This window comes from Protopterus annectens, chromosome 9.part0, assembly GCF_019279795.1.
Source record: "Protopterus annectens isolate FY-2018-M chromosome 9.part0, PAN1.0, whole genome shotgun sequence".
Lineage (NCBI taxonomy): Eukaryota > Metazoa > Chordata > Ceratodontiformes > Protopteridae > Protopterus > Protopterus annectens.
The window spans coordinates 1,709,731,483-1,709,751,188 of record NC_056743.1 but is presented as its reverse complement, the minus strand read 5'-3'; the positions used below and the strand labels follow the sequence as shown (position 1 = coordinate 1,709,751,188).

Here is a 19,706-nt window from a genome sequence, read left to right as displayed (position 1 = left end):
TAACTACCTCCATAAAGTAAAACTAGGATGACAGATGGCATCAATAAGGGTACAAGACAAGAAATTCAAAACAGACCTGGAATGTGTTTTAGGGCATAATTCCAAAGTATGAATTATAACTCATCTACAGGACAATCACAGTCACAATTTCTGTATACAATAGTATGACAAACAAAAATAACACTAAATGACATACCACCATCCCAGAACGCCCAACATCCATACTTGGGTTTGATTTCTGTGATCCTCCAATCACAGATCCCAGAGTGGGGGTAGACATGCTTGGTAAAACTGACCGATTAACAGGAGCAGCGGCAGCTGTATCTCGATCCACTAAACCTTGCCCAAAGAACTGCTGTAGAGGTAGGTTCGCACCAGATAGAACTGAATTTTTAGAATGGCCCTGGGAAACTTCTGGACCAAGGGATGATAAAGAACCACCTGGACAAAGCAAAAAGAAATAAGCACATTTCTATTCACATTTATGACATTATTTCTACCATCATTTCTAAACGCAATTATTTTATTCCTACCTGCCAGCACACGTGCTAAGTCAGTGGGAAACATCGTTTTGTTGGCAGATTAAATGATGACCACTGCAAAAACATTTAAAAGATTCAAATTTGAACAAATAAAGCATCATTTTGCTTAACTGTTCAACTGAATCTGTGATGAATGTTTTACTGCATTACTAGCCTAATCACTGCTCATGCAGTATTCATGGTACTAAACTTTAACACAGCAAAATCAACTCTACAACTGAGAGTAAAGCAACTGACTACAAAGCAGAAAGGTAAAATTATGAGCCATGCTTGCTTGCCTGAGACACACTGATTGACACTCCTATGGCTGATCACTAGTGCACACCTGCCAGGCTTTTCCCCAGGAGGTCGACATGCTGAAGTATTATGGGTTTCCCCTTTATCCAGAACAGAAAGACATCAAGGTAGGCACATATTAAATGGTACGGGGCTGCATGGAGCTTGCCACCCTGAAAAAAACATTTTGTTGTGTTCTAATGTTTTGAAATACTGTTAAAATTCCAGGAGTTTCACTCATTTGGAATCACGCCTTTGAAAGTCAATCACAAGTGACTCAGTGTTTTGTCAAAAAGTTGTTAAAATTACCTACAATCAACAGTCAAGATTTTCTGATAAAAATTTATATGTGGAAACTTTCATTTTATAATAATTGACAAAACAAAGAAATATTTAAGAAGCACAAAAAAAAAAAACCAAATATTCTGGTTATAAGAGACTTCTATGATACACAGCTAGTCTAGCTGGTCACAACTGACAACACAGCTGCGCCTTTCTGAAGTCCCACATTTTGCAGCTGCCATCTTAAATGGTACATGGCTAAAATGGCTCCACTATTAAACAAGTTTCATCTAAACATACAACTAACAAAGCCTCATCTGGAGGAACAAAAATTGCAGGAGAACAAGCCTCACTGCACCCCATTTATTTGTATATACTAAATACATGGCTACATAACCACACAAAGAAAAACTCAAAGTGAATTACTGGCAGTGCTGAAAATGAAATAAACAGCAGTGCTGGCACAAATTTCCCGTGGCACACAGCAATCAAGTAGCAGCAAATCGTGCAAGTGTGGCAAACAAGACACAATCTCATTTACTTGATATATGACCAAAAGAAGGGTAAATTAGCTACAAAAGGTCAACAACAGTTTCAATAAACATCCTCAATGCTAGTAAAGGGCAAGAGATGCAACACATGCAGAAACACTTCACACACAAAGTTTCTAAGCCCAAGTTGCATTTCTAAGCTTTACAACATACACAACTTTTATTGTTTTTTATGACAAAAACCTTTTTTGGGGGTAAAGTTGAAGCAAATCCTGAAGTGCCTTCGCCTATCTAAATTACAAGTGTAGCTCTCTGCAGATGGTCAATATATAACGTGCAAAAATGGGGAAAAGGGACTGCAAAGAAAGGGATGTCTGTGCATTTTATACACACACACACACACACACACACATATATATATATATATATATATATATATATATATATATATATACATATACACACACACACACACACACACACACACATACATATAGGGTCTATATTATTTCACTGAATGCTTAAAAAAGCGAACAATGAATAATCGACCCCATGTAAGCAAAAGCTTACACTCTCGAAAGCTCAGTACAGTGATTTTTTTCCAAGGGGGAAAAAAAAACACTTACAAAAAAAAAAAAAGAAAAAGAAAAAAATTGAAATAATACATAAAGTGGGGGGCTTCACCCCCCACACCCCCCTACTTAAATATAAGAACTCCAAGATCGCACTACAGTGCCAAAAATGGCAAAGTAACGGAAGCGGCCAAGCAAATTCTTTCCCTGGGAAAGAATTCACTTAGCCGCTTCGCTAATACATAAAGTGGGGGGCTTTCACCCCCCACACCCCCCCACTTAAATATAAGAACTCCGAGATCGCACTACAGTGCCGAAAATGGCAAAGTAACGGAAGCGGCCAAGCAAATTCTTTCCCTGGGAAAGAATTCACTTAGCCGCTTCGCTATTTTGCCTTTTCGTTGTTTTAAGTTCGACCAAGACGCATTTGATAGAATGAGTCTTCGGTCATCTAATAGGAACCCTATATATATATATATATATATATATATATATATATATATATATATATATATACATACAGATATATAGTATATAGATAGATATATATACATACACACACACATATAGAAATATATATCTATATATATATATATATATATATATATATATATATATACACACATATATATATATATATATATATATACACACATACATACATACACACACACACACACACACACACACACACACACACATTAAGGATACAAAGGGTGGTGTTCCAAAATTTTCCTCTCCCACTAAGCAAGCACCAGGTTAGCAAACACTGGGGCAAAATTTACTCCCAACTACCACCATCCAATCTGTTAAGCTTTACTGTCAAAAATCACAAACATTAGCTAGTACAATTTCAATAACAGATGTCAGTGTCTTAATTCCCAAGAGCTGTATACTCAAGTAATTTTTAATGTATTCTATACTTGGATCTTGTGATATTACATTGTACAATAAGCAGCATCAACAGTAACAATAAAACATTTTGATCCCTGTAGAAATGTACTGATACAACTCATTTAATGCCTGTACTATTGAATTTAATAATGTGTTGTCCAGTATAGGGATAAAGGCAATGTTTTACTTTGCTTAGCAGCCACAGAAGGCCTAAATGACCGACATTTCATTATTATGCAGCTTTTGGTATACCAAATAACATTCCAATTTTTGGATTCTCCACCTTTAAAAAAACATATGTACTTCACATGAAATACGTCCTTGGCTGACTAAGCCTAATAACTAATAGTCAATATTTTAATAACACCTTTCTAGCAAAACATATATATATGTGTGTGTGTGTATGTATATATATATATATATATATATATATATATATATATATATATCTCTCACAGCAAGACGTTGTCACGTTCGATTCTCAGCTAGAGCGTCTTCTGTGTGGAGGCATGCATGAATTGGTGTGCCATTGTTGAAGGTTGTGCATCGGCTGGTAACTCAGCACGTAAAAATCCACTACCAAACATTAGCGGACCGGAGTGCCGCTGTGGCGACCCCTAACCGGGATAAGCCGAAAGAAAGATATATATATATATATATATATATATATATATTGGGTCTATATTAGTGTATCGAATGGACTAAATAGTGAAAGCTATTTAGTCGATCCGATACTGTCGAAATGGCAATAGCGAAGACACGGAACATCGAATTTTTTCCCAGGGAAAAATTCGGTGGGCCGTCTTCGAGACTTTGCCATTTCCTCCACTATGGTGCAATCTCAGAGTTGGTATATTTAAGTAGGGAGGTGGGGGGCAAAGCCCCCCACTTATCTTTGTGTTTTAAGTGTTTTTATTTTTATTTTATTTATTTTATTTAGTTTTTGCGAAGCAGCAAATTTTTTTACCCTGGGAAACAATTTGCTGTTCCGTGTGTTCGATATTTTGTGGTTTAGACATTATCGGTACGATGAAATAGCGTTCGCTATTTTAACTGTATAATAATGTAATATAGACGCTATATATATATATATATATATATATATATATATATATATATATATATATATATATATAGAGAGACACCCACACATATACATACATATTGGAATGAGACATTTGTAAATTATGTTGACTATATTATACAGTACAGTGTCTCTCTGAAACATAACACTGATTGGCAACATTTCATTAGATTAATTAAGTAAGTTTGGAAGTAAGGATCAGCTGTTTAGCACAGAAACTATACTTTTAATTGGACTTGTTTTGGGCAGAAGGAATCTTACCGTTAAGCTCAATGAACTTATAAATGACTGTTTTCAGGAAAGACGTTTATGCCCATCTTGAAAACAGCTTATTGTGCTAAGAAAAATAAACATTAGGAGCCATAACAACTGCAGTACTTTTGATACCTTCATCTGTATGGGTGATGTTGGTGTAGAGACCAGTATCATAGAAATGGAAGACAATGCAAGGTATTAGAGAACGGGTGAGCTGTACATCAGCACCCTGATTGGACAACGAATGTTCTTCAGCAGGGTATTAATTTACAAGTAATGCCCACTGAAAAACGAGTCTGCAGCTTCACGGCAGTATATCAAGCTGCCGTGGCGCTCGGACTGAGAAAACTTAATGGCCGCCATTATTTCACACTTGCCAAGAAGCACTTTTACTGTTTAGCAAGTGTAACAAAAGAAAAAATAATTAAAAAAAAAACACGAGTGCATGTGTTTATGTCTGTGTAAGAGTGTATATGTGTATGAGAGTGAGAGATCAAGCAAGCTGTTATCTTATACTTGCTAAACAGCTCTTTTGCTGTTTAGCGAATGTAAAATAAATGAAAAGGAGAAAAAGTGAGTGTGGTTATATTTCTGTCTGTGTATGTGAGTGAATGTGTGCATGAAAGCAGAACAGACTCTGTGTGTGTGTGTGTGTGTGTGTGTGTGTGTGTGTGTGTGTGTGTGTGTGTGTGTGTGTGAGAGAGAGAGAGAGTGAAGAGTGACAGCAATCTTTGGCAGATACAGCATCAGTTAAGAGGTATGCGCATACCTCTTGACCATACCCCTCAACCTCTCGACACAAGAAATCTGGACACAGCCACAAACAACGAGAGACAACCAACCAAAAATAATGCCAGTTTTTAAATACTGCTGTTGCAAACTTAGAAAGTTGCTGGAACAACAGAGTTTACATTAGCATGTATTATTTGAAGGATATGAAGTCTGAAACTCAAATATTTGTCATTATTTAATGACTTCAATCCCCAGTAACTTGTCAGAAAACTAAACATTTTAGGAGGATGGGACCAAACGTTCAAGCCAAAAATTTGGACAACTGAAAGGTATGCTTTGTTGACTCTTGGCTCAAAAAAAGAAGTTATGTACTCACCATAATGTTCCATCTGAGTAGTTCTACTTCATTTGTCTTCAACCTGTGGGTACCGGATCCATATTGGATCCGAGCCGGCAATTTCACTAGCATCTGCTCTGAGCTCTAAGCTCCTCCCCTTACCCATAACACACCTCCACTACCTTCCCACCCCCAGATTGAGTTTGCTGCCACTTATACTGAGAACCCGACCTGAAAAAACACCTTAAGCACCTAAAACTTCAGCCAAACAGGCTGTCCATATGGTAAGGTCAGGGGGAAGGGGAGGGACAGCTGAAAACAATGAAGTAGAACTACTCAGATGAAACGTTATGGTGAGTACATAACTTTGTTATCTGAAGTAGTTTACTTTATTTGATCTTCAAACTGTGTGACACAGTCCCCATCTACTAAATTCCTGGGTGGCCCTCATGGAAGAACATTCCGGAGCACCACAGAACAAAAGGATGCTCTCCTAGAAACTCAATCCAATTTATAGTAGGAAATAAAGGTATGAGATGAGGACCAAGTAACTGCAGAGCAAATATCATCCAATGAGACTCTCGACCAAAAGGCCGCAGAAGTAGCCACTGACCTAGTCGAATAAGCTTTCACCTGACCCAGAGGAGATGAACCTTTATCCTTATAGACCTGAACGATGCATAAGGAGGATCCATCTAGCGATGGTGACTTTGGAGATAGGTTTACCCAAAAAGGGTTTAGAGAAGGACACAAACAACTGTTCAGATTTACGAAAGGATCTAGTCCTGTGTAAATAGAATCGTAGCTGTCTATGAACATTCAACAAGTGGAGTCTGTATTCCATTTTGTTAGTAAAATTTGGAAAGGAAACAGGTAAGTTAATGGTCTGATTGATATTAACTTGTGATGCTACTTTGGGAAGAAAGGAAGGATTGGTACGAAGGGAAACCCTGTCCTTGTCATGTAAGCAATTTTAATAGATAACGCTTGCAGTTCTGAAACCCTCTTAGCAGAGGTGATAGCCACCAGAAATGCCGTTTTCCAAGACAAAAACTTAAGATCCGTGGTTGCTGCAGGTTCAAATGGCGGCGTAACCAAAGCTTGAAGAACCATAGTAAGGTCCCATGGGGGAATAGGATCTTTGACTGGACGGCGTAACAGGAAAGTACCTTTAATAAAAGCTTTACACAGTCTGGAAGAGGCTAGAGAAGCAGAATTCTCACCCACGTGAAAATGAGAGATTGCAGCTAGTTGAACTTAGATAGAAGAGCTAGCTCCTTGTTGAAAAACATTTGCTAAAAAATTGAGAATAGCTGAAACAGGAGCCATGAAAGGGTCTAAACTCCTTTGAGAAGCCCAAAAGGAAAACGTTTCCATTTGCTACGATAAACCTTCCTGGTGGAAGACTTATGAGCTGCCACCGGAACAGACCTGACTGAAGAGGATAATCCAGGAGTCCTAGCAATTAGGGGAACTGGAACAGCCAAGCCATGACTTTCAAACTCTCCAGACTCGGATGAGGAACCCCCGAAGGGTGTGAAATGGGATCCAAGGTGGAGCCAGAAGATGAGACCAAAGGAAGGAAAACAATACCTGGCAAGGCCAAAACGGGACAATGAGGATCACTTTGTTCCCCAGTCGAAAAGCTTTCTGTAGAAACCTCAGAATAAGAGGTATGGGAGGATAAGCATACAGAAGACCAGGAGGCCAAGCATAAGCTAGAGTGTCTCTGGGGGACTCCCCTGGCTAGGGGTTCAGAGCAAAGTTGTCGCTGCATGTAGCGTTGGAAGGAGATGCGAAAGGATCGCAGCAAGGCTGACCCCACTCCAGAAAGATCTGCTCCGTTAGTGAAGGATTCAGAGACCACTCGTAAGGCATCTGTATAGTCCGACTTAAGCTGTCAGCTAGGATGTTGGACCGTCTTGGAATGTACGCTGCTGTCAGAAAGTGACCGGTGAAGATCGCCCATTCCCAAACTCTCATAGCCTCACGACAAAGGGGGTAAGATCTGGTCCCTCCCTGTTTGCTGACATACCAGACCACTGACGTCTGACTGAATTGCAATGGTTCCCAGAGGAAGAAATGCATGAAGGGCATGCAACCCTAAAAGGACTGCCCTCATCTCCAGAACATTTAAATGCAAACTGGTCTCAATAGGGGACCACAGGTCTTGGAATATCCTGCTCGAAAAATGCCCCCCCCCCCCCAAGCTGGGAGGCATCCGTGGTCACTGTGGCTTGGACAGGGGCTGGAACAAAAGATTGACCCTCCAGATTTTCCAGAGAATGCATCGACCAAAGAAGAGACAACCTGCAGACTCGACTGAGGTGTATTGGCTGCAACAACAGAAGATCCAACAGGGACTACTGCACTGCTAGAGTCCACTGTAGTACTCGCATGTGTAACCGGGCTCAAGGAAGAAGCATTATGGTCACTGCCATAGAACCTAGGGCCCCCAAAACCGTTTCTGAGGAGGGAACGTGAGAACGGCAGATGAGGGAAACATGCATCCTTATGTTTCGAATTCTCGCCGTGGTCAGGAAAATTTTTGACTGTAGACTGTCTATCCGTGCCCCTATGTAGTCTATCACATGGACAGGATTCAGAAGAGATATGGATGCATTGATTGTAATCCCTAAGTGAAGTGCAAGCTTTAGGAAATAATCCATGGTTTGGCAAAGTAGACGCTTGGTGGGAGCAGTAAGGAGCCAATCGTCCAGTTAAGGGTGGACCTGAATTCCCTGAAGCCTTAGGTGAGCCGCTACTACTGCCATCACTTTGGTGAACACCCTTAGGGCTGTGGTGAGACCAAAGGGTAGGGCTTAAAATTGGGAATGAATGGCTCCTAGCAGGAAGCGGAGGAACCTCCTGGAGCTTCTGTGCATCTTTATGTGATAGTAGGCATCCTGGAGGTCTAACGAGCACATCCAGTCGCTCTCCTGCAGGTACGGCATGATGGACTGTAAGGTGACCTTCTGGAACTCATCTTTGGCAACTCACAGGTTCAGGGCAGATAAGGCCCATTCTGGACCTAAGTCCCATGTTTTCTTTGGCACCAAAAAGAACCTGGAGTAGATGCTCGAACCTGACTGATCTGGGGGGACAGGTTCGATGGCTCGTTTCTCTAGCAGCTTGGAAATTTCCAGTGCTGCTGCCTCCCTTTGCGTGGGTGGTATGTCTGGGTGGTGTTTGAGAGGTTTGGGAGGAACCAGAAACGGGATTGAGTATCCTCTGGATATAATCTGAAGAACCCAGCAGTCTGCTGTTATGGACTCCCATGCCGCCAGGTGCAATGACAATTGACCCCCGAATGCCTCCAGAGTAGAGCAGTTGGGCAACCCTAAAGGGTTGCTGCATGGGCCTGTCCGAGAATGGTTCTTGAGACCCAAAATTCCTCAAACCCCCCTCTGCCTCTTGGCCGGCGTCTATCCTGTCCTCCTCTGCCTCTATGGGAAGAAGAGCCCAGAGTGTCCCGGTAATACTGAGACTTCCAGAACCACATCTTCTTTTGCCCTCACCGATTCCAGGAAAAGGAACTTTGAGGGTTTGAGAAGCGGATTCCGACAGCAGACCATGTCTTCCCGTCTTTCTCACTCTGGACCAAGGTGTCTTTGACGGTCTTACCAAAAAGGGTAGAACTGTCATAAGGGGCGTTCGCAAAAGACACCTTGAAAGGTTCCGAGAACTGACAATCTGAGCCAGGCATTACGCCTCATGGACACGCCAGACCCAGCTGCCCTAGTCATTCCTTCAGTAGCATGTGAGAGGAGTCGCATGGATGTGTTGGAAAAGTACAGTTTTGTACCTACCATAAATGTAGATGTTCGAAGATCCACATTGCTGCAGTCCTTACTTATGGGTAGTCCGCTGTCCTCGGTCGGCCCGAATACCAAAGTATTAGGCTGACGTTGGTCATGGGCGCCTAGATCTGACATCAGAGCGTCAGGGTATAAAGGCGCATGACCGACGTCATATCCTCAGTCTTTTCTTGCCCCAGATGTCAGAAGGCCAAACCAGAAAGGCCACAGCCAAAAACAGAATACCTCCCAAAAACATGCCCAACAACAACCATCACCTAAAGCATAGCACCAAGTCAAACTACAGAGGGGAAGGAGGGAGGGTAAATTGGACTGCAGCAATGTGGATCTTCGTACATCTACATTTATGGTAGGTACAAAACTGTACTATGTTCTTCATCTCACATTGCTGCAGTCCTTACTTATGGGTAGAATCCCAAAGCAATGGGAAAGGGAGGATGGTAAAAATCATAAAGCATTAGGGGCCGCTAAAATGCCCTGTAAAATTGCAGAGGCAAATCCAGCCCTAGACTTAGAATAAAGAGGAAGGTGGTAATGTTTAGAAAAGGTATGCACTGAACTCCAAGTAGCTGCCTCCAAAATGTCTTTTGTAGCTACCCCCCTTATAAAGGCCGTAGAAGTAGCAGTAGCTCTAGTGGAATGAGGCCTGATTCCAGCAGGAATCTCCTTACCATGATGGGAATAACAGAAAGAAATACAAAACCCAATCCATTTAGAAATAGTTTGTTTTGAAACAGGTTTACCCTGTGAACCCAAAGCAAAAGAAACAAACAATTGCTGAGACTGTCTGAACTCCTTGGTTCTGCTCAAATAATAACGCAACTGCCTGTGAATATCCAAAGTATGCAAAATTTTCTCCCTTTATTTTGGGGTTTGCATAAAAAGTAGGCAAATGAATAGTTTGATTTAAGGCCACACTAGAAACCACTTTAGGCATAAAGGAAGGATTAGTGCAAAGATACCCTATCCTTATGAAAAATCAGGAAAGGCTCCACTGCCATGAGGGCCTGTAATTCAGAAACCCTTCTTGCAGAGGTAATGGCCAACAAAAAAGCAGTTTTCCATGATAAATACTTTAACTCGGCAGTAGCTGCAGGCTCAAAAGGTTGTAGAGTAAGTATTTCCAACACAAAATTGAGATCCCAAGCAGGAGTAGGAGCTCTACGTGGGGGTCTTATATTCTTTGCCCCTCTAAGAAATTGCTTAAACCAAGGATGAGAGAATAAAGGAGGGTCACAATCATAGTGAGCAGAAATGGCTGCAGCATGGACCTTTATTGAGGAGAAAGACAAACCCTTGTCCAATAATTCAGTAAGATATTGAAGAGCAACACTTAAATCAGGTTTGGAGACATCAAAGTCCTTTCCTTTGCTCCAAATAAAAATCTCCTCCATTTATCAGCGTAAACTTTCCTGGTACTAGGCCTCCTGGCCTCCAAAATAACATTCAAAACTTGTTGTGGAGGCTGAGACCCTCCAGAGTCTAAAACAGAATATGCCAGGCTGTTAGATGCAGAGACTGAATCTTGACATTGAGGAAGTGACTGTCCTCTTGTGACAAAAGGTGCGGAATCAAAGGCAGAGGCCACGGAGGTTCTCGTACTAAACTCCTCAGTAGTGGGTATCAGTGTTGTCGAGGCCAATCCGGTGCTATCAAAATCATGGTTGTCTTGTCTTGTCTGGCCTTCAAAAGTACCTTGGGAAGAAGAGGCAGAGGTGGAAAGGCATATACATGCAGATTGTTCCAACTGAAAGATAGACCGTCCACCTTCCAAGCTGTGTGATGAAACATTTTTGTGCAAAACTTTGGCAACTGGTAATTTAGTGGAGAAGCGAACAGATCTATGTCTGGAGTTCCCCATAACACTGTCAACTGTTGAAATACATGAGGATCCAATTTCCACTCGTGAGGATCCACTATTTGTCTGCTCAATACATCTGCTAAGGAGTTCTGTGCTCCTGGTAGAAACCTTGCCTGAAGATTGAGGTGTAGATTGAGAGCAGTTTCCCACAGAATCATCGCTTGCCTGCAAAGAGGGTAAGAATGGGTTCCCCCCTGCTTGTTGATGTACCACATGACAGTAGTGTTGTCTGTTTGAATCAACACCTGCCCTGGACGAAGTAAATCTTTGAAAGCCATCAATGCAAACTGGACTGCTAACATTTCCTTCAAGTTGATATGCAAATGTTGGAGTTTGACAGGCCACGTGTTTTGCACCCATTTTCCATTGAGGTGTGCTCCCCAAGCCTTGTCCGAGGCATCTGTCGTAAGAATCTGACTCGCCTCTGGTCGGGTCACAGAGAGTCCCTTGTTTAGGTGACATTCCTGAGCCCACCACAAAAACTCCTTCTGAATGCAAGGTATTATCTGAATGACAGTGTCTAGATCTTGGCAGTGCTGTGTCCACACATTTTTGAGATACCATTGAAGCTTCCTCATATGCAATTTGGCATTGGGAAGCACCAGAATACAAGATGCCATGAACTCCAAGGCTTGAAGGACTGTCCTTGCAGTCAGCCTGGACCGTAGAGACATTTGCTGGAAATAAAGAGAAAGGCTTCTTTGTTTGTCCGGGGTCAAAAAAGCCATCTGGGAAGCTGTATTCAGTCTCACACCCAGAAAGCACATGTCCTGAGAGGGTACTAGACTGGACTTTGTTTCGCTCACAGAATACCCTAGGCATCTTAACACTGCCATCACATACTGTAGATGATGAAGAAGTTCGTCCTTTTCTTGTGCAATAATCAGACAGTCGTCCAAATAAGGATAAATCTGTATTCCTCTTAGTCTGAAAAATGCTATCACTGGAGCCAGAACCTTTGTGAACACTCTGGGCGCAGTAGATAAGCCAAAGGGCAATGCAGAGAACTGATAATGTAAATTTCCAGCCCGAAAACGCAGGTACCTCATGCAACTGGGCCTGATAGGAACATGAAGGTAAGCCTCTTTGAGATCCAGAGTAACCATCCAGTGATCTTTTCCCAACAGAGGTAAAAGCTGTTGTAAAGTCAGCATCTTGAACTTTGGAATGTCCAGGTAAGTGTTGAGGATAGATAAATCCAAAATTGGTCTCCACGTGTTTCCTTTCTTTGGAACTAGAAACAGGCGAGAATAAAATCCTAGGCCCACTTCTGACAGAGGAACTGGCTGTATAGCTCCTATTTGAAGAAGTAAAGAAATTTGTCTGTGAGCCTCTATCCTTTGCCGAGGAGGGACGTCTGGCATGCCTTTGAAAGGAGGCATGGTATGGAAATAGAATTTGTAACCTCGGTTTATAATGTCAAATACCCATTTGTCCTGGGTGACTAAATGCCAATTTTGCTTGAAAAGAGCCAACTTTCCTCCCAAAGGAGCTGCCAGGCAAGAGGAATCTGGCAGCTGAAAATGCAGGTCATTGGGCCTGTTTACGAAAGGACTGGCCCCTGCCCTCACCAGCAGATTGAGCAGGCGAACTCCATTGTCTCGGCCTGAAGGTACTCTGAGCTCTGCCCCTACCACGCCTAGATCTACCCCTAGACTGAGAATCAGAAGAAGGGTACATCCACCCCTTAGTAGGCCAATTTCTACTAAACTTTGGAGGTTGTACCTGCAAAAAATCTTTAACAGTCTGCATAGACTTAGCCTTGTCTTCCATTTTCTTTAAGACTGACTCCACAGGAGGACCAAACAAAACTTCAGACTGCAAAGGGGCATCCAGAATTCTAGACTTAACATGCTCAGACAAATTCTGATCCTTAAGCCAGGCGTGCCTACGAATAACTGAACCAGTGGCAGCCACCCTAGAAGAAGCCTGTAAAGCATCAAAACCACATTGCAAAGAGTGCTTACCCACCTGTTCAGAAACATGCACTAAATCCTGCAATTCTTTACACTCTATGCCCTCTGCCAAAGCATCCACTTTAGATCTTAGCTGAGAAAGGAGGAAATTCTGATACTTCAACATATGAAACTGGCAGTTCAAAGCTCTCATTGCTAAAGTAGAAGAGGTATACACCTTCTTACCCCATCTATCCAAAGCTCTAGCTTCCTTATCCAGAGGAACCGGATTCTTAACAACAGAGGCTCTAACACCCTTAGGCCCCTGACTAATAGTTTCTGGGTCCGCCCTAGGACTCTTATACAGATATTTATGAGCCTCAGGCACCCTGTAATACCTGTCCGGTTTAACTGGGGCAGGAAGCACAGAATCTGGATTAAGGGAAGCTTCCGAGAAAACATCTGAAACAACATCCAAAACCGGAGGTATAGCTAAGGGTCTATGCTGTGGTAAAACAAAACAAAAACTCCCTAAGCCTCTTCCGGGAATCAGAGTAATCCTGTCCCTCCCACTTAAAATGCTCCCTCATGGAATGGAGAGTTTCTGAAAATGAAAAATCCTCTGGAGGAGAAGCAGAAGGAGTGGAATCCTCTGCATCAGAATCAGAATAAGGAGGGAAATCTTGAATGTCCTCAGTAGAAGACTCTGAATCATCTGAGGCCTGCTCCAAACTTTCCAACTCTGGCTCCATCCTGGGCCTCTTATCAGGAGGGGGCATAGAACCTCTAATTAAAGTAATCAAATCCTCTGCCATTTTAAGCATGTGCTTTTTAGGCACAGACCCTGAAGAACCAGAACTGACACCAGAGGAAGGCAAAACAGACCTGCCCTTAGAAGGAGCCTTAGAAACAGTAGCAGAAGGCCTAACCACCTTAGGCATAGAAGGGAGAATAGTAACCTGAGAGGCCCCTTCAGCCTGGCCTGCCTCCTGAGAGGCCACATCTTGTAAAATCAAAGTTTCCCCCTGGGACTCAACAGAAACTTCAGCCGGATCCACCTGTTCAGCTGTAGCTTCTAAAGGTCCGGCGTCCGAAACGGACGAAGCATCCTGCCTAGGCTTTAAAGATTTGTCTTTGCGCTTCTTAGTAGAAGCAGGCGTTGGAACATCCGACGGCATATTATAGTTACACCTCTTGCCAAAGACTAACCTAGCGCAATCTAACCTCCGTTTTATAGTGCGCTTATTAAACCTAGCACAAAACCGACACCCGACTACGTCGTGCTCCGGTCCCAAACAAGGAATACAAAGCGAGTGGTAATCCCTATGCGGTATCTGTTTCCCACAAGAAATACAATTATTCACTTTTTCTGACATCCGGTAAGTAACTGAGGCAAGAAAAAACAAAAATATTCCCCAACGGGGTACTTAGCCCAACTTGGTATCGGTCTGAAACTCCGAAAACGAAAAATTTCAGAACGCCGAACGGCACTTGCAACTCTGCTTCTGCATCGGACCATGCGGCAAAAAAGACTGAGGATATGACGTCGGTCATGCGCCTTTATACCCTGACGCTCTGATGTCAGATCTAGGCGCCCATGACCAACGTCAGCCTAATACTTTGGTATTCGGGCCGACCGAGGACAGCGGACTACCCATAAGTAAGGACTGCAGCAATGTGAGATGAAGAACATCTGCTGTCAAAGTGGCCATCCTCGCGGAGAACGTGTCTCTGTCCTCCTGTGACATGGACTTAGGGGGAAGACTCAGCCAGTTCCTTTACCAGGTAGCGCTGTAGTGTAGCAACGTGGGCCAGGCAGTTCAGTGCCCTGATGGAAAAGGTCACTGATGCATAAACCCGCTTCCCTAAGCAGTCCATCATCCTAGACTCTCTCGCAGGGGGGGTGGAACCAAGGAACTCTCCTGGGCTAGTTCCTTTTTGGTGGCTGTAGCATCTACAGGGGACCATTTGTTCCACGCTAGTTTGTCGGAGGGGGGGGGGCTCAAAATTTTGTCTGGTCGTTTTGAGATTGGTTCCATGGTGTCCAGCTCCTTCCAGGCGCGCAAGGTGACCACGTCCACCAGAGGATCTGCGGGGGGGGGGGACGACACCCAGGAAGAAGATGGGTCTGTGCCGAAAGCCTCCAGGAACACGGATTCATCAGAGGAAGGATTTGGGGCGGACCAACCTTCCCGCTGGCATAGGATTTCCATGAGGTCTCCAAAGGAGACATCCTTGGGAGGAGATCTTGGGGAACCCTTCCCCATCATGCAAGTCTGTGTCCTCGGTGAGGGACTTGAGGGAGTCCAAGTGTCTCCTCTTAAACGTATGCTTGCGAGGCAGGTCTCCGGTGGGGCGCTCTGGGGGAACCACCTGGGGCTCCTCGAACATGGAATGTCCCACAGATAAAATGATGGGATTAGCACGCAAAGCCGAAGGAGTCGGGGTGGAGTCCAAGGAAATAGTCAAGGGTCTTGATCTAGTGGAGAGAACCCTTTCTACCACATCAAACGCCAAGGGAGAGTGTGCTTCCTGGGCCACCGAGGAAACCGATCTCCTCGGATCCAATACGAGAATTGGAGCCGGGTCCGAAGTGGACGGAGCTCCAAGGGGGGGGGGGACTTGGCCCGACGTTGGAGCCGAAGGAAAAAGTTCCACTCCCTCGGATCCAACACCCAGACTCCAGCTCCGAGAGCCACTTGGATCTGAACTGGTCAGATCAGACACGCTCCAAGCAGCTGCCGGTGTCGAAGAGACAGGTACCATTGGCGCCGACCCCATGACTAAGGCCATCCTCGAATCCATGTACTCCAAACCCGGAGGTTGGATCAGAGAAGGAGAAATTTGCACGAAGAAAGGAAGCAAGCCCGCCCCTCCAACGGGAGAGGGGGCTGGTAAAACTCCCATCTGGATTTGTGTATGAATGAACCACCTCATCATTTTATCCATGTCGACTTCGGAAAGGCTTTGGGTGGACCGTGGATGAGGCCATGGACTCCGACCTGGCAGGTCGAGGAACTGAGGCCCTAGATGGTAGTCATGGCTCCTCCGGCTCCAGGGAGAATCTGGGAGATTGGAGCCTAGGACTGACTCTTGGCAGGAGTTCCTGATGATGGGACCTCTTGCGTTTCTCTGTCCGGTGTTCTCTCTCCTTCTCTCTGCCTTTTCTGCTCTCTGCATCTGCAGGCTTAGCAGTGGGAGGGTAAGTCCCAGCCTGGGAGGGAGGAGAAGGAAGGACAAGAGAGGAAGGAGAGGCGTCCACAGCAACCGCTGCGACCGAAGCAGTACAGAAGGCAGCTGCCTCCATGGTAGGTAGAAGGTCTTTCAAGGTTAACTTGGCTTGTCTATCTTTGATGGCTTGTGGGTTGAAACCCGCACAAATGGCACAATCAGTGTTTAAATGTGCTACACCCAAACAAATACCGCAAGGAGTGTGGCCATCAGCGGGTGACAATTTGTGGCCACGCTCAGTGCACCTCTTGAAGACCGGCTTAGGATCACCCATGTCTCTCACAATTTTCCTATGAAATTCTAACACACAATATAGAAAAACTACTTTCCACACAGACCCACTCACCACACTCTCAGAAGGCACACACAATGCTGAGGGGGTAGGGGAAGCAACTATACACTGACTGACTAAACCTACAAAAAAAACCTAACACATGATGCACCAGCGAGGGGAGGAGGAGAGATAACCTACACTAACAACTTACACTCAAGAAACTTTCAAAAAACTACTAGAATATCAAAACTACCCAACTCACAGACTTGGAGCTCAGGATCACGATGTTTACGGCAAGCCATAGCAAACGAGATCTGGGGGTTGGAAGGTAGTGGAGGTGTACTATGGGTAAGGGGAGGAGCTCAGAGCAGATGTTAGTGAAATTGCCAGGTCGGATCAGATACGGATCCGGTACCCACATGCTGAAGATCACTGCTGAATACCCGAGTTGTTTGGCTTCTGCTACATACCTACAATCAACTGCATTACTAGCCGAGTTAAGTAAAAACTTGCAGTGTTAAAGATTGTACTGCATTTCATTTCTCTATTTAATTGTTTCATTGAATATTGTGTCTGTGTCCCTCTCATTATTTATTTTTCTATTTAATTGTTTCATAGAATACTGTGGTCTCTCTGTATCTGCAATTAGTGGGGGCTATTGTGTTTCACTTTGTTGATATTCACTGTTAAAACTCTTAGCCTAGAGGGCTTCTCTGTATTTATAAGTGAGTCACATATCTTTGAATTTATTACTGCTGAATACCTAAGTTGTTTGGCTTCTGCTACATGTTTTCAATCAGCTGCATTACTAGCTAAATTAAGTACAAACTTGCAGTGTTAAAGATTGTACTGCATTTCATTTTTTCTGTCCAATTGTTTCATTGACTATTGTGTCTGTGTCTCTCTATAGTTATTTATTTTTCTATGTAATTGTTTCATAGAATACTGTGGTCTCTCTCTCTCTGCAATTACTTTCACACCCACCCTCCCTGTTCTTGTTTTGGTATTAATCTTGGTGGCTTTGGAATTGCCTGCCCCTCCTGTAAATTTGTGTTTGAACACTCCTCCTGGGTCTATCACATTTGCTCACTCAACCAAGTACAGTGAGATCATATTTTGACTTCAGACACTCCTACCAGTCCCATCTGTTCAGCTCTATCCCAGCTCTATTCCAGGCTAGTGTCACTAGCTCACTCTACCCAATACAGAGAGAACATTTGTGAAGGGCAAGCCACTTAGCTCCTTAATTTTGCATTATCGTCCGTTTCTCCTTTCTCCTGTTCTACTTTCCAAAAAAAATAAATAAATAAAAAAAAAAAAAAAAAAAAATTTCTCAGCTTGTTTCCTGCCTTTCTTGTAACTTGTCTAATCCAGATACAGATTTGCTGTAACCAGGATTGTTTGCAAGCTTCTCAGCCCCCAAAGCCTTTCGGTGTTGGAGGGAAGCCTTACAGCTTACCAGTGGGAGTGGTAAGCACTAGGTAGCCTATCTACCACAAGAGTAGTCTCTGGTCCAGAAATTGTAGTTTATTGGCTGTTGGGGCAATTTTTCCATTTCTTTCAACTTTCTGGTTTAAAAGCTAGCGTTTGTGCTCGTTTCCCACCTTTCCTGTAACTAGTCTAGACCAGATACAGATTTGCTGCATTCAGGACTGTTTGTAAGCTTCTGAGCTCCCCAAGCCTTTCTATGTTGGAATGAAGCCTCCTAGCATATCAGTGGGAGTGGTAAACAATAGGTAGGCTATCTACCACAAGAGTGGTTTCTGGCCCAGAAATTGTAGTTTATTGGCCGTGTGGCAGTTTCTCCATCTCTTTCAACTTTCTGGTATAAAAGCCCGCATTTGCGCTTGTTTCCCAAATTTCCTGTAACTAGTCTAGTCCAGATAAAAATGTGCTCTATCCAGGACTTTTTGTAAGCTTCTGAGACCCCCCCAAGCCTTTATGTGTTGGAGGGAAGCCTTATAGCTTACCAGTGGGAGTGGTAAGCGCTAGGTAGCTGATCTACCACAAGAGTGGTTTCTGGACCAGAAATTGTAGTTTATTGGCCATTTGAGCAGTTTTCCCTCTCTTTAAACCTTCTAGTTTAAAAGCCCACATTTGCATTTGTTTCCCACCTTTCCTATAACTAGTCTAGTCCAGATACAGATCTGCTGTATCCAGGACTGCTTGTAAGCTTCTGAGCCCCCCCCCCCCCCGAAGCCTGTGTTGGAGGGAAGTCTTCTAGCTTATCTAGCTTATCAGTGGGAGTGGTAAGCACTAGGTATCCTTTCTACCACAGGAGTGGTTTTTGGCCCAGGAATTGTAGTTTATTGGCTGCTTGGGCAGTTTTTCCATCTCTTTCAACTTTCTGGTTTAAAAGCTTGCATCTGCAGTTGCTTCCCACCTTTCCTGTAACTAGTCTAGTCTAGATACAGATTTGCTGCATCCAGGACTGTTTCTAAGCTTCTGAGCCCTAGCTACCACAAGATCCAGGTACAGCTTCTTAGTTTTAGCACATTAATTTGCTTATTCGTGCTCAGCACTTGTTCAGAACTTGCTGTTAGCACTAAATAAGCTACAAATTATTACAGTACTCATCCTTCCTCTTTACCTAGAGGAAAATAGTTTTTTGTACTTACTTTCCTCACTTGATTAGAGAAAAACAGCTCTTATGTTCACTTTCCTCACTTGTCCAGAGGAAAGTAGTTTTTTTTTTTTTTTTTAATCAAGCATGTCTAAGGGTTAGCTCCCAGTGTTCTCTCCTGTCTCTCTGAAGATTCTGGGCATCTTGGGGTAATGCAGCAATTGCCTCATGTACACAAACAACCCTCTCCTCCTACCACCCAACACCACAACCTGTGAGAGATGCACTTATCTAGCCAAACTGGAGGGAAAGCTCTCTCCAACCAAGACTGAACTTGACAGTCAAGAGGAAAAGGTAAACACTTGCACCACACCACACTTATTCATATAGTCCCACTAAACCTACATCACCAACATCCACACACAGAAACACAAAAAGATTTATGGAGGCTCTCAATAATAATCTGCTCAAGCAACAGAGACCTCCAAAGCAGAAATGCAAGCAACCTCCACCCCCCAACACAACCCAAATGACACAGCCCACAGACTCAGTGTGCCACTCAACCACAGCCCATAAGGCAAAACAACATACCCAACACA

General features: G+C 43.5%; 1 protein-coding gene across 5 annotated transcripts in view; it reads right to left on the bottom strand.

Annotated features, from left to right (window-relative positions):
- Positions 1–19,706, bottom strand: part of RAVER1 (ribonucleoprotein, PTB binding 1) — a 2,969,353-nt gene that overhangs the window by 1,289,042 nt on the left and 1,660,605 nt on the right. For all 5 annotated transcript variants that reach the window (XM_044084574.1, XM_044084577.1, XM_044084578.1 and 2 more), the window contains one exon: positions 197–441. In XM_044084574.1, the coding sequence (XP_043940509.1) occupies positions 197–441 (245 nt within the window). The remainder of the gene's footprint in view (positions 1–196; positions 442–19,706) is intronic.